Source organism: Mesocricetus auratus, unplaced genomic scaffold (genome assembly GCF_017639785.1).
Source record: "Mesocricetus auratus isolate SY011 unplaced genomic scaffold, BCM_Maur_2.0 Super-Scaffold_100010, whole genome shotgun sequence".
NCBI lineage: Eukaryota > Metazoa > Chordata > Mammalia > Rodentia > Cricetidae > Mesocricetus > Mesocricetus auratus.
The window spans coordinates 15,123,804-15,137,987 of record NW_024429194.1 but is presented as its reverse complement, the minus strand read 5'-3'; the positions used below and the strand labels follow the sequence as shown (position 1 = coordinate 15,137,987).

Sequence of the window (14,184 nt, the reverse complement as noted above, 5' to 3'; positions counted from 1 at the left end):
TTTCTGGTTTTCATTTTTCCTTAGATTTGACAGAGTACACTTCTACTGTGAAAGGAATGAATCCATCAGAGAAAATTGTTACTATTTTATGCTGACATTAAAATGCAAGCTATGGAGACTCACTTTCAGAGGTAAAAACACCCCCTCATCACTCACTCTTTATCATTATTGACTTTACTCACAGGAGTTCTAAAGAAAGCCTTGGGAATTTTCTCATTGGTTTTAACAGTTTTAACACACACACACACACACACACACCTTTCATTTTGCAAACGATTACAGAGATAATATGTAAAATGAATCTAGATTTCATGAATCTTGTTAACAGTAGCAACCTATTAGCATCACTTCCATAGCCATCAACAAGTCTTACCTTTCATTACTTCTAAATCAAATGATATATTTTGCAATTATCACATGACTTATATTCTAGAGACAGTGCATTAATGGAAACAAATAATGGATATCATCTATCTGTAACACAAAGTAAATCTTGTAATAAAAGGATGACATACTGTAGATGTGAGGATTGCAATGGACCAGTATTACACAAATGTGAGGATAAGTGAAACAGCCAGCATATTATTATCACAGAACTGGAAAATCATAGTTCGGACAAAATCAAAATATCACACTTTTTGGTTTTAAGACTAGTTCGGAGGAATTTGAGAAAAGGTGGTGGGACACTGCAGGAGTCAGAGGATTGAGAGAGGAGTGGAAAATTTACGCTGTATTAATGAACTAAATCCACAAGATATTACATTAAACAGAAAGTGAAATAGAGATGAGACTAAAAGAAATAGAGTAATGGCGAGCTATGTTTGACTTTAAATATTAGAGGAAACATATGGTTCTAATTCACTTTCTTTGTGAATAATTTTGTTGTGGAACGAGGAAGACACACTACTTAATACACAACCTAAAGGGGCCATGAGAAGATGAGATTCATAATTAAACTCCACAGTGAAACTATTAACTATTTTCCCGAAAGCTGCTTAGCATGTGTATTGGGCATAGATACCACTTCCTTCTGGAAATGAATCTTGTAAAATTGTCCCTGAAGTTCTTGAATTAGAAACAAAATTAGATGTATATTGACTAACATGTATATTAATTGTAATACATATAAATGCAAGAAATAAATGTATATAGACGTGCAAACTATACTGTATATTATGCTGTGGATACTTGTCATATTGATATGTATTATTAATTGAAACAAAATTTTTGTACAGAATTTTATCACAAATTATTTTCCTTCCAATAAATACAGATTAAAGTAAAGGAAATGATAGTTCTATCTTCTCATGCAATCTCGAGCCATATTTACTACTATATTTGATTTCATGTTATGTCCTTTAGTAATAAAAATTTCAAATTATGTAGGTAAATTTACACTTCGTGAAAGCTAATGATGTCACAACAATCATGCTTTTACAATAAACTAGAAAAAAATTCAAAAACTCATCTCAAATAATTATAATAGAGTAATTATAATCCAAACTCACTGTTTAAGGGTGATTATGAATTCTAAGATCTTATAGCTTATAAAAGATTTAATTATAGACAATTTTTGACAACCACTAAGATTTGAAAGCTATTCAAAAGCATGTACCTTGGACAAACTCAGTAGCAAAGGGAATAATTTAAGTACCTCTTCTTTACTCAATAACACTTAAAGACTCCTTTTAAGGATTATTATATAAAAATTCCATTAGGCATGCTTATATTTGATTATTATAATAAACTAAAAGGCAGGCATTAAGTAAAAGTGACTGAGTTTTCATTCCCAGACATTAGTTGGCCAGTGCTTTCATGCTAGCCAGTCTAAACCATGATGACAGACATAATAAAAATAAAATATTCTACTAAATGAAATAGATATTTCCAATAGAGTGCCCAGCATTACAAATATTTCATTTAATAACAAGATACATTAGTTGCTCCAGTTTGGCTTCTCCAATACCACTCAAGATTCTCCTTGACATGACATATATTCTGGTCCTGCTGATTGCCCTCATTCACGCACAAAGCAGCTGTCAAATTTTCTGGAAATTTGCAAACTGGTTGGTATTTTGTATTTAACGTAAAATCAGACATGCTGGGAGCATTTGAAGTATGAAGATGAGCTAATATTATAAATGCAGATACTTCTCTTTTACACAGAGAGCTCATTGTTAAACAATCACTGTCACACATTGCTTGAAAGAAAGTTCCACTGATGAATTGAAACTGCCTAGCTTTCTGCTACCCATTTAATTGATTAATTGAAGTTTATTAATTGAAACATATTTCTTTGTATATAAGAAGTAGATGCTAATGTGAGTGCCTGCACAATCTATGGGACCTCTAACAGTGGAGCCAGTGTTTATCCCTAGAGCACAAATGGACTTTGGGAGCCCATTCCCTGTGGAGGGATACTATTGCAGCCCAGATACGCGAAAGGGGGAGTAGGTCCTCCCCCAAATGATGTTATAGACTTCGATGGTCCCCTCTGGAGGGCCTCACTATCCTTGAGGAGTGGGTTGGGGTATGTGGAGGGGTCAGTGGGGGCATGGGAAGATGGGAGGGCAAGGGAATGGGGGAAATGATACATAAAATAAGATTATTTCTAAAATAAAAAATTAATAAAAAAGCAGATGTTTCCTAACATTCTGTTACCCATTTAACAACATGTTTCCTACATTTGTGTCAACAGATGTACTATACACAAAGATCCTGCATTTGTATTCTTAAGAATCATTTACTATCCTGCTTGGCGCTGAAGGCACATGCCTTTAATCCCAGCACTCAGCAGGCAGAGGCAAACAGATCTCTGTGAGTTTGAGACCATGCTGGTCTAGTTCCAGGACAGCCTCCAAAGCCACAGAGAAACCCTGCATTGAAAAAAAAAACAAAAAACAAACAAAAAAAACAAAAAACAAACAAGCAAAAAGAACCATTCACTAAGGACAACTTGATGATATTTTTTAAGACCTATTCACAGTTCATGCAATGTCTTCTTTTTTAAGTGTGTGAATTAATTATTGTATATATTTATAACTCATCCTACATCTAAAAAACAGAATAACTGCATGCATGGTTAAATAACTGGGAAAAACCAGAGACCTAGATGAGTGACAGCTGGTATCACAATGGGCCAGAAAGCTGTGTATATGAACACCTAAAACCTGTAGAAATTTGTCATCTAACTCTGCCTTACTGGTGTCATGAAGATATTCTGATTTTATTAGAGAACTATAAGCTAAAAATTCTATTTTTGTCGTTGTTATTGTGTTTTTCAAGACAGGGTTTCTCTATAACTTTGGAGACTGTCCTAGATCTTGCTCTGTAGACCAGGCTGACCTAGAACTCAGAGATCTGCCTGCCTCTGCTTCCTAAGTGCTGGGATTAAAGGCGTGTGCCACCATTGCAAGGCAACATTTCTATTTAAAATCCAAGGTTCTCTAATGTTGTCAATAAATTCATTTTAAAATATCTCTTTTGTTAAATATGTCTGCAGATTGGAATTAAATTGTGAATGATGAATATGTTACTCTTGTTCTATAAGTAGACAAAAGGAACAGAAATGTCAGTAGAAGGATTCTATGAAATCAGTCATTGAGATTATGTCTTAAACTCCTATCAACTAGATATATAATGAGTAGATATTGAATAATTATATATATTTAAAGACTTGATTAGCAATAATACCTACACCATAATTTTATCATTCAAGTCCAAACACCTGTTTATTATATATATAGATGGATGACTGTCGAGAAAAAAGCATTCAAATTAAGCACTAAACTCTGCATCACTACAAGTATTTCCCTACAAAAAGAACTTAGTTTACTACAAATTGAAAATTAAAATTATATTTGGTGTTTCAGAAACTCAGCTAAAAGTCACCAACTTAGAAAGTCAAATTGTAGGTATTTACAATACATTCTGCAGAAATTTCCTCAACTATACCATCATGAATATTTGCTTTGGGCAGAAAATTATACATTTACGAGAGAAAACAAAATTGCTACTGTGCCATCTCAACAAATTTTAAAAAGTGATATTTTTTCTCACACTATGTCAAAATATTAAACTTTCTAGAAAAGTTATTCAACAAGAAAGTCATCTAAATGACGTTAGGGCAAGCCCCACAAACAGAATTTTTTTATATATTCTGATAAATCCTGAACTGACTTGCAAAGTATAAGAATCACTATTTAGTTATTATAAAAATTTTACTTTTTCTCTGGGTAAATATACACTATAAGCTGCCTTACTTTGGTTTAAATTTCATTTACAGAAAAATGTTTCCAATGTGGCTGGGTTGAGCTTTGCAAATAACACAAAGCACCATGCATCAGTTCTCTAGAAGAGAGCTTGATTTTGCTCTGCAGACGTCAGCTGAAAGTCTGAGCAGATAAATGAAGTTGGATTTAATGAAACGCTTCAGGATGGAGTGATCCAAATTGGGCTATTTCTTTTACAGTTGGAAAAAATAACCATTCAAATTCTATTTTAGAATTATTTGGAAACTTGGGCATGGAGTTTGGGTTAAAAATCCTTAGCGAGAAAGGTAGTTCATTTAATTATTTCTTCTTGTCTGCAAAAAAAATTACTTCCTATCTTTGTTCAAGAAGCAAATATAAGCCAGAAACAGATCAAGATCTAGTATCTTGATCTCATACAATGTATGTCATACAAATAGAGATGCATTCACTTTTTGAACATTGTTTTAGCATGATACAAAGGTATGTGAATCAATGGTATTATATAGAAAAATTAAAGAGGAATGATATAATGAACAAAGGCTGTCATGCTACTATGAAGATATATTTCTGTAAAGGGCTTGGTGGACATTGATCTAATCCTTAAATCACAAACTCTGGGTATGCCACTGAATAAGGATTTGTTAATGGTGAGTCAACCTCAAAACCTGGTATATGAAATAAGAGACATAATTAGATTAGCTCAGAATTTATTAAAATTTTCCTTATATATTTATTGGCTATGAAAATTATTTTGTTGTTCTTATAAAAACTATGTATCTAATATTTTTAGCAGTGCTGTAATTTTTAAATTAGCCATTCTTATCCTGAACTTTTATATGGTTATCGCTTTGTATTCATTTTTAGTAATGAACAATAACTTGTTTATTGTCTAAAATTAATACTGTTTTTGAGTATGCTCAGATATTTCAGGCAGTTATACTTTTCCTCTTACATGATTTAATATGTTAAGACATTTTATACTTGTTTTGTGGAGAACAATATTTACTACAGGGCTCTTATAAACTAAGTCTGAAGTAGAGAGTATGATTTTCTAACTATATACCCACCTACACCAACACACATGTGATCAATCCTTGACTTTTATTATGGTAAATGATGGGGGAATTTGAAAGGTTATGTAACCAGTTTATGGTTATAATAAATAACAAGCCATGGAAATGTTCTCTAATATCAACAGCCAGCTTAGGAAGTCCCATCTGAAAAAATTGAGATCATTTTGGAGGTAGCAAAATTCCATCCAAGCAACTCATGTTATCATGAGTCATGTCCATCATGCCTACAGGGTATAAATGGTGTCCTAATGAAAACTTCTGGAGAGGATGTTGGATGTCGCCATCGCACATTCTCCAGTCTGGGTAGCATCAACCTGTAACACATTTTTGTCTAAATAGATTCTTTCCTATTCAGTTATGTTGGAAACTCTCAGAACATTATGAACTCTGTGTCACTTCAGGGTGCAAAGCCCTCATCTTCATCAGTGTCCTCATTGTATAGATCCCAGAGAATACAATAGTTTGTCTAGTTTTCCCCTTTACAATGGCATCTGCATGTTCTGTTCAGCAAGTACGCTTCCCTTGGCAATGACAGTGTGTTTCCTCATTATCACACTCTATAATAGTGAGAAATTCAGTGACATATTTCCTGTGTACACAAAGTTAAATGAGAATACCAGAATGGTGAAATACGAAAACCTACTATATATCACAGTTGAGAGGGCAGAGGGATTCATAAATCTATCTTGACCATACTTTGTCAGCTAGAATTATTTATTTCTAAAGGTATTTCTCATTTCCATAGCTGTGCAATTGTTCTTATTGTATTATTAGTCTGCAGCACAGAATTTAGGCTATAGAATTAAATAGCTTAGATTTTGAACATTTTAATAAATTGGGAATTTTAGTAATATGTCTAGTATTCAGTAAACAGTTATGACACATCATTGGAATTGGAATTACTGCAAACTTTGGTTTGTATTATTTGCCCTTTAATCTTGCAAACTCCACTAACAAAGCCCAAAGGATGTAACTCAAGTCCTTACCAAATCTTTAGGCTAGCACTCCCAAATGTCTTCCCTGCATCTTCTCTGTCAATCTTGGAATTCTGTGACTTCTGGAGGCACCTAAATTTGTTTTCCTTCTTGCAATTTCAGACTAGTCTAAGTTTCCGGCCAAAGAAGTCATCTACATCTAAGTGGGAGAATGAATGAGCATGCTGTATAGCTGGAGTGAATATTTTCATAATATATGAATATTTGGGTCTCAGGAAATTTTAAATATTATTCCGTTTGTACATTATAAAAATATTTCTAGGAACATAGTCTGTGTAAATTATTTCTTATAAAATAAATATCTTAGCAACCATTCTGGTATAGGAATATTTTCCATGAAAAAATATGAGTCACCTCAGCAAATTAAAAAAATGCGCTTGCAGAATTCTATAGAGAGTAGTAAGATCATCAATGGAATAATTATTGAATAGGAATTTTATGCAACAAATCATCTTACTTTAAGTAAAATAAACTTGAAAAAAGAAGAATACAATATTCTCCACATCAAAAATTAAAAGGTTAGAATTATAACCAATCCCCATGTAATTATTTTAGTTATTTGCTGCTATTCACATTTGCAGTTTGTGCAAGGATATTTTGAGTCTCTAATAAGATTATTTGAGTCTAAATTCAGTGCTCTGTATTAATGTTTAAAAATTTCTGTGAAGTGTCACTGAAACTACCTGCCTAAATGTGAAATAAACAAAGAGACACCACTGACCATGACAAACTGAGTGGAAAAATCGCAGGAGGCTTCAAACCTATACAAAGAACTACAGCAAAAGAGTAAAGTTGGGATTGGGATAGGAAAAAGCACACCAACTGGTTGTCTAGTGACAGATGTTTGGCCCTGTAACCATCTAGTAACCTCATATGGGCTCAGTCGGTTTATTTATGAATAGGTATGTATCTGCAAATGCATGCATGCATGCGATAATATGAAAAAGTAGGCTGTGACTTTGAAGGAGTGCAGAAAAGGGTATACAGCATGGTTTGAAGGGAGGGACAGGAATTGAAACAGGATAAAAATACAATCCCAGAAACACCAAAATTGTTATAATGACCAAGGAACCACTCTCCACGTAATTGACTAGAGAGACTCTGCTCCAAAAAAATATTAATTTTTTCACGACACTATCACGTTACACCTTCATGCTCTGACAAAGAAGGAATGGATCATTGTGATGCCATCTCTACAGCAATGACAAAGAGCAATATATTTCCACAGGTGTGTGTTTCAAGAAACACAGTTTGTTTTCACTATGAAAACAATCTGACCTTGAGAATGAAAGTCTATACTGTCTGAAACAAAAGCAGTCCATGCCTCGTAAGAACTGACTAGCCAGAGAGGTACAGTCAGCCTAGACTTCACATCATAGTTCATTGGAGTCACCCACATGATCCTTCTGGGACACTTTGGAGGAAAGAAGCAGAAGCAGGGCAGAATTCAGGCTTTGTACTTGACAGTTTAGGACACTGGCATTTGACTGATACTCTCCTCAAAAGTAAAATTCTTAACAAGGGAATATAACAAATCAATGCTGTGACCACGTTGAAACCTCCCATGGAAACAAAATACATCAAGCGTTTGCTCATTTTCTCAGAACACGGTCATGATTTATCACCTCCATGCTTTTGGCTCTATGTCCCACAGAGATGCCTTCAACACAGCTGTGCGAAGCGGACCATGCCACAGTTACTATGAGGAATGGGAGTCTGAAGTGCTGGGAACACTATGTACTTTCAACGGCTTATACTCCAAGCCACATAAACACATCCCCAAAGCCTTTGCAATTATTTTCCTTTTACTCCAACCACTTAATTACTCTCCACTAAGTATGATTTATAAGTCATTTGCATCCCCTATAAAAAGAACTTGTTTTCATTTATCTCTCATCTATTCGAAGGTTAGGCACTACTTTCATAATTGAGACTAAATGCCTTCCAAGTTATATGAAAGTAAAATATTTTAGTGTTAGAAAATAATTTCTCACAAAAAATTTCTATCATGTTATACATTATTTACCTACAAATATTCACAAGGTGATGTCAGAAAACAAAATATTTATTGTTTTTCTTCTCTGTTTTAAGATGCCTGTTTTATTTGTTTGTTTATTCATTTTACATGCCAGCCTCAGTTCCCTCTAGCTCCCCCTCCATCCCTGCTTGTTTTCTAGGAGAAAAACATAAGGATGTGGATTTGGGTAGGTAGGGAGTTGGTAGGATTAGAGGGTAGGGGAAGCAAGAAAGTCACTTCCCTGGACATTTCCCACATGGACCATCCATGCTGTACTCTCACAATGGTCTCAGCAACAAACAGAATCTATCAAAATGAATTTCCTATATGGCTAATCTCATGGTCAAGATACCTCACAAGATTTTGTTTTTATTATTACTGATATTATATAGCTTGAATTACCAATAATTTCAACATACAGCTTGAGGATCTGACCATGGTATGAACCACATTAGGAGCACCAGTAAGCTGATCGCTTATGATCAGTCTCCCAGGAAAGCCTCTGAAACTACTGTTATCAAATTCAACTATAGCTAGCCTACTTCAGAAAAAGAACAAATAGCAATATTGTCTTAATATTGAAGGATAAACCAGGGTCTTGCACATGGGAGACAAGGACCCTGTCACTGAGCCACCAGCTAAACTGACACTTTTAAAAAACTTATTGGATACTTAATTCAAAAGTCTTTTTGAATATGCTTAGACATATTCAAATTGGTACGGTTGTCTGAAGAATAAATCTTATAGTAGAAAGATAGATTTGTTTGCTTTCTAAAGGAAGGGAGAGAAAGAAAGAACTTGGAGCGAGGTGAGAAGGATTTAGGAGGAGTTGGGGGGATGGGAAACCATATTACTAGATATTGAAGAACTTTTTTCATTAAAAGAGAAAAAAGAGCAAAAAAATGCAATCAAGTAGAAAAGCAGAATAAAAACAGTTATAATGAATATAATTTATGAGAAAGTACATCTGTTTACTATAGCTCTTAAAAATATATAGATCATATATAATATGAACTTCTGCTGTGATTACTAAATTGCAGGCAGAGAATCTGAAAAAATATTAAAATCAAGATTTTTCCCCCAAGGCTAAAATGTTTTCAGCAATTCTGAAAAGTACACAATCACATGATATTCTAAATTATTAAGTTAAAATTAATATATTAAATAAATTGCTTAAAATAAGACATTTAATGAATATTGGTAGATAATATGCAAAAGAAAAGTAAGTGATTAAATTATATTACTCAGTTGCTTTTCTCAGACAATAATGCAAATTTGTAATGTGTAGACTTGATGTTCCAATTAATATAGTCCAATTACTATTTTGAAATATATACATATATATATTAGTTTTTTAAATTACAATATAATGATATTGTATATCCCTCTTCACTCACTTCAATCTCTCCCATCTATATCTCTTGCTATTTTACAATTCATAGCCTCATTTTCTATGATTGTTGCTGTGTGCGTCTGTGTGTGTGTGTGTGTGTGTGTGTGTGCATGTGCATGCATGCGGATATTCCTCAACACATAAGTAGAAATTACTCCATTTGTGAAGTGTACTTGTGTGTATGTTTCCAGGGATGACCATTTCCTATTGGATAACCATCTGTGCTGTTTACTGAGGAAGGCTATTTCTCCCTTTCTCAATCTACCCTAGATGGCTATAGTTATTTATCTAGAATTTAGGATTTATGAGCTTTGTGACTTCCATATAGCATGTTTATTGGTGTCATAATTGCTCAGGTCATGCTTAGATGTATATATTTGTGAGATTTCAATTCTGTAGTTTTTGCCATTCCTAGAGATTTTGTGGAGTCCACTCCTAATTGATACATCCAGTCACTTTTCAATCACCATCTGCTCTTACATTTTATCACTACACTACCACAAGAAGGTAAAATTTAGCTAAGTATCAACTTCGCAACTTAGTAGATACTGGGAATAAACTAAAGCATATCAGCTTTATTAATTAATTTATTGTCAGAGGATGCTATAAGTGTCTGCTCCCATTATTTGCATCTAAGACTTAGAGGGACAGGTTTTCTCTCCACCGTAATTCTCCAAAGAGAACACAATTTCTAATTAGTAAATCACCCCCTCACTTTTATTGATTTCATTGTATCCTTAGTTGCTTGCAGACAACCCTCAGCTGCTTCTGTACATGTTTGGCCTTTTCAAGACAGCATCTTGCTCTCTGCTCATATGTGCCAACATGAAACAGGCCTTGGCAAGAGAACTTAGCGTTTCCTATTAGGTATGTAAAGATATTAAGGCATTGATCCTAGCTGTCATGAAAAGTGGGAACACATTTTAACGACGTACAACAGAGATATGCACAACTTGTAGCCACTCTTGCAAGAAGGAAACGGCTTGTGTGGAACTGGAACTTTTAAACTGAGATTAAGAAAGAAAACAAAGAGTATTCACAGACCACAGGGAGAACACGTATCCAGGAAGTAACTCAGGGTATGTTCATGACAAAGACGTGCACTGAAGGCTTCCGTTTCTAAAATAAATCTCATTGTCCCAGTGGTCAAAAATTTTAAAAATGTGTTGTTAACATTTGGATCAGATTGAATCCACCCACTTATGAATGTCTTTTTGGATGTAAGCCACTTACATTGTCTTTTTTTTTTTTTTTTGGTTTTTATGAGATAGGGTCTCTCTGTATTGTTTTGGAGGCTATCGGTCCAGCCCGGCCTCGAACTCACAGAGATCCACCTGCTTCTGCTTCCCGAGTGCTGGGATTAAAGGCGTGCGCCACCACTGCCAGGCGCCACTTATATTGTCATATTTCCTAGTATAGAGTAAATAATGGAAGCCACAAAGAAATAATATTGTGACTAAAGATTAATTCACTGTCAAATGATGCTGCCTCGGGTATGAATATTCTCAGAAAAATGGAGAGAAGTATTCTTCCTTTAGAGAAATGCCAGTAGTTTAAAACTACTATGCATTGTATCGCTAATCAAAAAGAATAAACCAGACCACATGTTTTAAACAGAAATGTTTCCACTGTATTGCACATAGGTCAAAAGAGAAACACATGGGAATGTTTTCAAACAAGTTAAAATTCAAACAAATAAGCCATTTTCAGAAATTACTTGTAGTGAACAGTTTCCTTTTCCAAGTCTTTTCATCTTGCCTTTTCTTTATGTGACTTTGAGTTGACTTAATAGTCCAAAGCAGTCTGTTTGAATGACTACAACAGACTCAATGTCCTCAAGGGTGCCTAGGAGATATTTCTGCCTATGTTTAATTGGACACTCTGCTGGCATCTGGCCTGGTTCACACTTCTGAAGGCTAGAAATGCACACATGAAATTTTCCTGGAGAGAAATACCTTACCTCCACACAGCACTCTTATCTATTTTTGCACATGCTTAAATGAGCAGACTTCCACATCTGAATGACAAACTCAAGTGAATTTTGAAATAGGAATTGTGTCATTAGTAAAATTGAAAAATATATGTTTGATTCTATGAAGCATGAAAAAAGTTTTGTTGTTATTGTTAAGACTTAGAAGTGTCACAAGGTCTAGCACACCAAGTTCTGTATGTATGGTTTTCTTTTACTTATAGAAAAATGACCCTGACAAGACAACAGTCTGTCGCACACAGATGCCTCCTGCAGAGAGATGGGGGGAGAAATGGTCCATGTTTAGTTCCTTCTAACTTAATGTCATTCCCCGACCTTAGTGAAGAATTATGTACTTGTGACATTTGTAAAGTAATAATACAAGACCTTTAAAGAGTAGATGACAAGGGATTATAGCAATTGCTCAGCAAATTCCTGGAAACTTCAGCTCAAAACTGTCTTCTTCAACATAATTTTATTTTAAGAAAAATGTAAAAGAAATAATGATGCTATCTGCACAAGTGTAGATGAGTTAGAAAATTATGTTCTACACTGATTGAGAGAAATAGTGAAAAATATAGTCACTGGAAGTAACTAATGCAAAAGAATATGTTTTCAACACAAGATGAAGTTCAGCAGAACACATTAAATAACCACAACATAATTACAAAATAGGACGCTTTTGTTGTACATCTGACAATGAAAGAATGAATTTCTGAGAATTGCAAGAGATTCCAGGTTGCACTTGAATCAGTAATGTATGGGAATTCACTGTCTATTGACACTGTAATTTGTGTGTGTGTTTGTTTAGGTAGAATCTCACTTTGTATCCAGTACAGCCTTGTGTAGCACAATCTTTCCTCAAACTGAAGACCCTTCCAACTCAGCTTTCCCAGTGCTGTGGTTACAGGACATAATAAATCCTGGCACTCCATTTCATGTGTAAATAGATAACAAAACAACATGGAGCAATACAGATAATTATTATTCTGTTACATAAAATACAACTAATATGTGAAATACTAATATGTCATGTGTACTTGTTAGTATATGTGCAAATACTTACTAGTTTACCAATTAAGCAATGTCAATATATAGGGGTATATATAAAAGATCATATAGAATATATATGTCTATGTTATTGCCAGCTTATCTTTTTCCTACCCATTCTTTTGTGATTATATTAACTTTTAAATACCACGAGTTTTTCCAAATATAACATTACTTTTTATATTTTTGCTAAATATTAAAGAAAAAAGTCAAAAGTAATTCTTGAATATACTGCTTTGTATAATGTGTTATGAAAGCTACACTAGTATTCAAGATCTCTGTGTATGTATTATATATAACTAACATAGGGAAATATAGAGAAGTATATAGATTTTTATTATATAACGAATATACATAATGGAACACTGGTGAGTCCACCACATTACCTACAGACATTTACTATTTCTGTTGCCACCAGTCATTTAAACGTCATCAGTTTTACTGCAAACTCCAGTCACAGAAAGACATTAAAATCAGTACTTTGTTCATGAGCAGACATCAATGTCAAATTGAAGAATTTGATTTTCCAAAGTGGGTGAGAAAAAAGACTAAGTATGCAAATAAATTCACATATGAAAATAAGGGAAGTGGTATAAAATAATGAAGATGTGTTTATTGTGGAGGTCTTCCTGATGTTCTTTCCTGGCTAGAGAAAACCTTTCGTTATGTGTTCATCGTGCCAAGGACAGCCTGGTCCTTTCCAGCCACTTACCCTCTGACAGCATGAATAAGTCTCAATGATGGATAGGCAGTTCGCACTTTCAGCTTATTCTTAAGGATTAATGCATTAACCCATTCCACGTGCTTCTCTCCTCCTTTGACCATGAAAGCGGGGATCCAAAGGACACTGTCATTCAGCATGGAAAGTCTATGCACAAACTTTTCTCTGTCACTCTCATTCCGAAAGCCTCCAAATGCTCTTTGCACAACTGATGGGTTCATGGTAATAAAATCTGATTTAGTCCCCACATCCGCAGCAAACTCCACCACAGGAGCTAGATTACACCTGAGGAAAAATTAATGGAAAAAAACGAAAAATAAATATGAAAATTCTTTCATAAAATGGTGTGAAAGAAAAGAATGAGGAGTCAGCACGTTTTTCTCAATAAGCATAACAAAACAAAACAAAAATCTCCCCCCAAACAATCTGCCTGGCAAAATTACATGTTGAACAAACCAACAAAATGTTAGAAATATTACTTTAAATAAAGATGTTACTTCCCAGTAGGGCTACAGTTTAGCCAATCTGTTCATTTTTTTTCTTCACAGATGCATATAATAGGAGCTCATAATAAATGAATTTATAGTCGTCAATCCACAATGGCTTTGTTGTTATGCAGCAGGAAATCTAAGCTATATATTGTTTAAGTGAAGGAAACACAATGTACATGCTGGTTCAGTCTATCCTGTTTGTCAGGCTTGAGTCTTTTCAAC

The 14,184-nt window shown here is 34.3% G+C and overlaps 1 protein-coding gene across 1 annotated transcript in view; it reads right to left on the bottom strand.

Annotated features, from left to right (window-relative positions):
- The window catches only part of St8sia4 (ST8 alpha-N-acetyl-neuraminide alpha-2,8-sialyltransferase 4), a gene marked incomplete in the record, with an annotated part of 86,797 nt that overhangs the window by 30,056 nt on the left and 42,557 nt on the right, over positions 1 to 14,184 (bottom strand). The window contains 1 exon segment of the mRNA XM_040752971.1: positions 13,463 to 13,756. Within this exon segment, the coding sequence (XP_040608905.1) occupies positions 13,463 to 13,756 (294 nt within the window).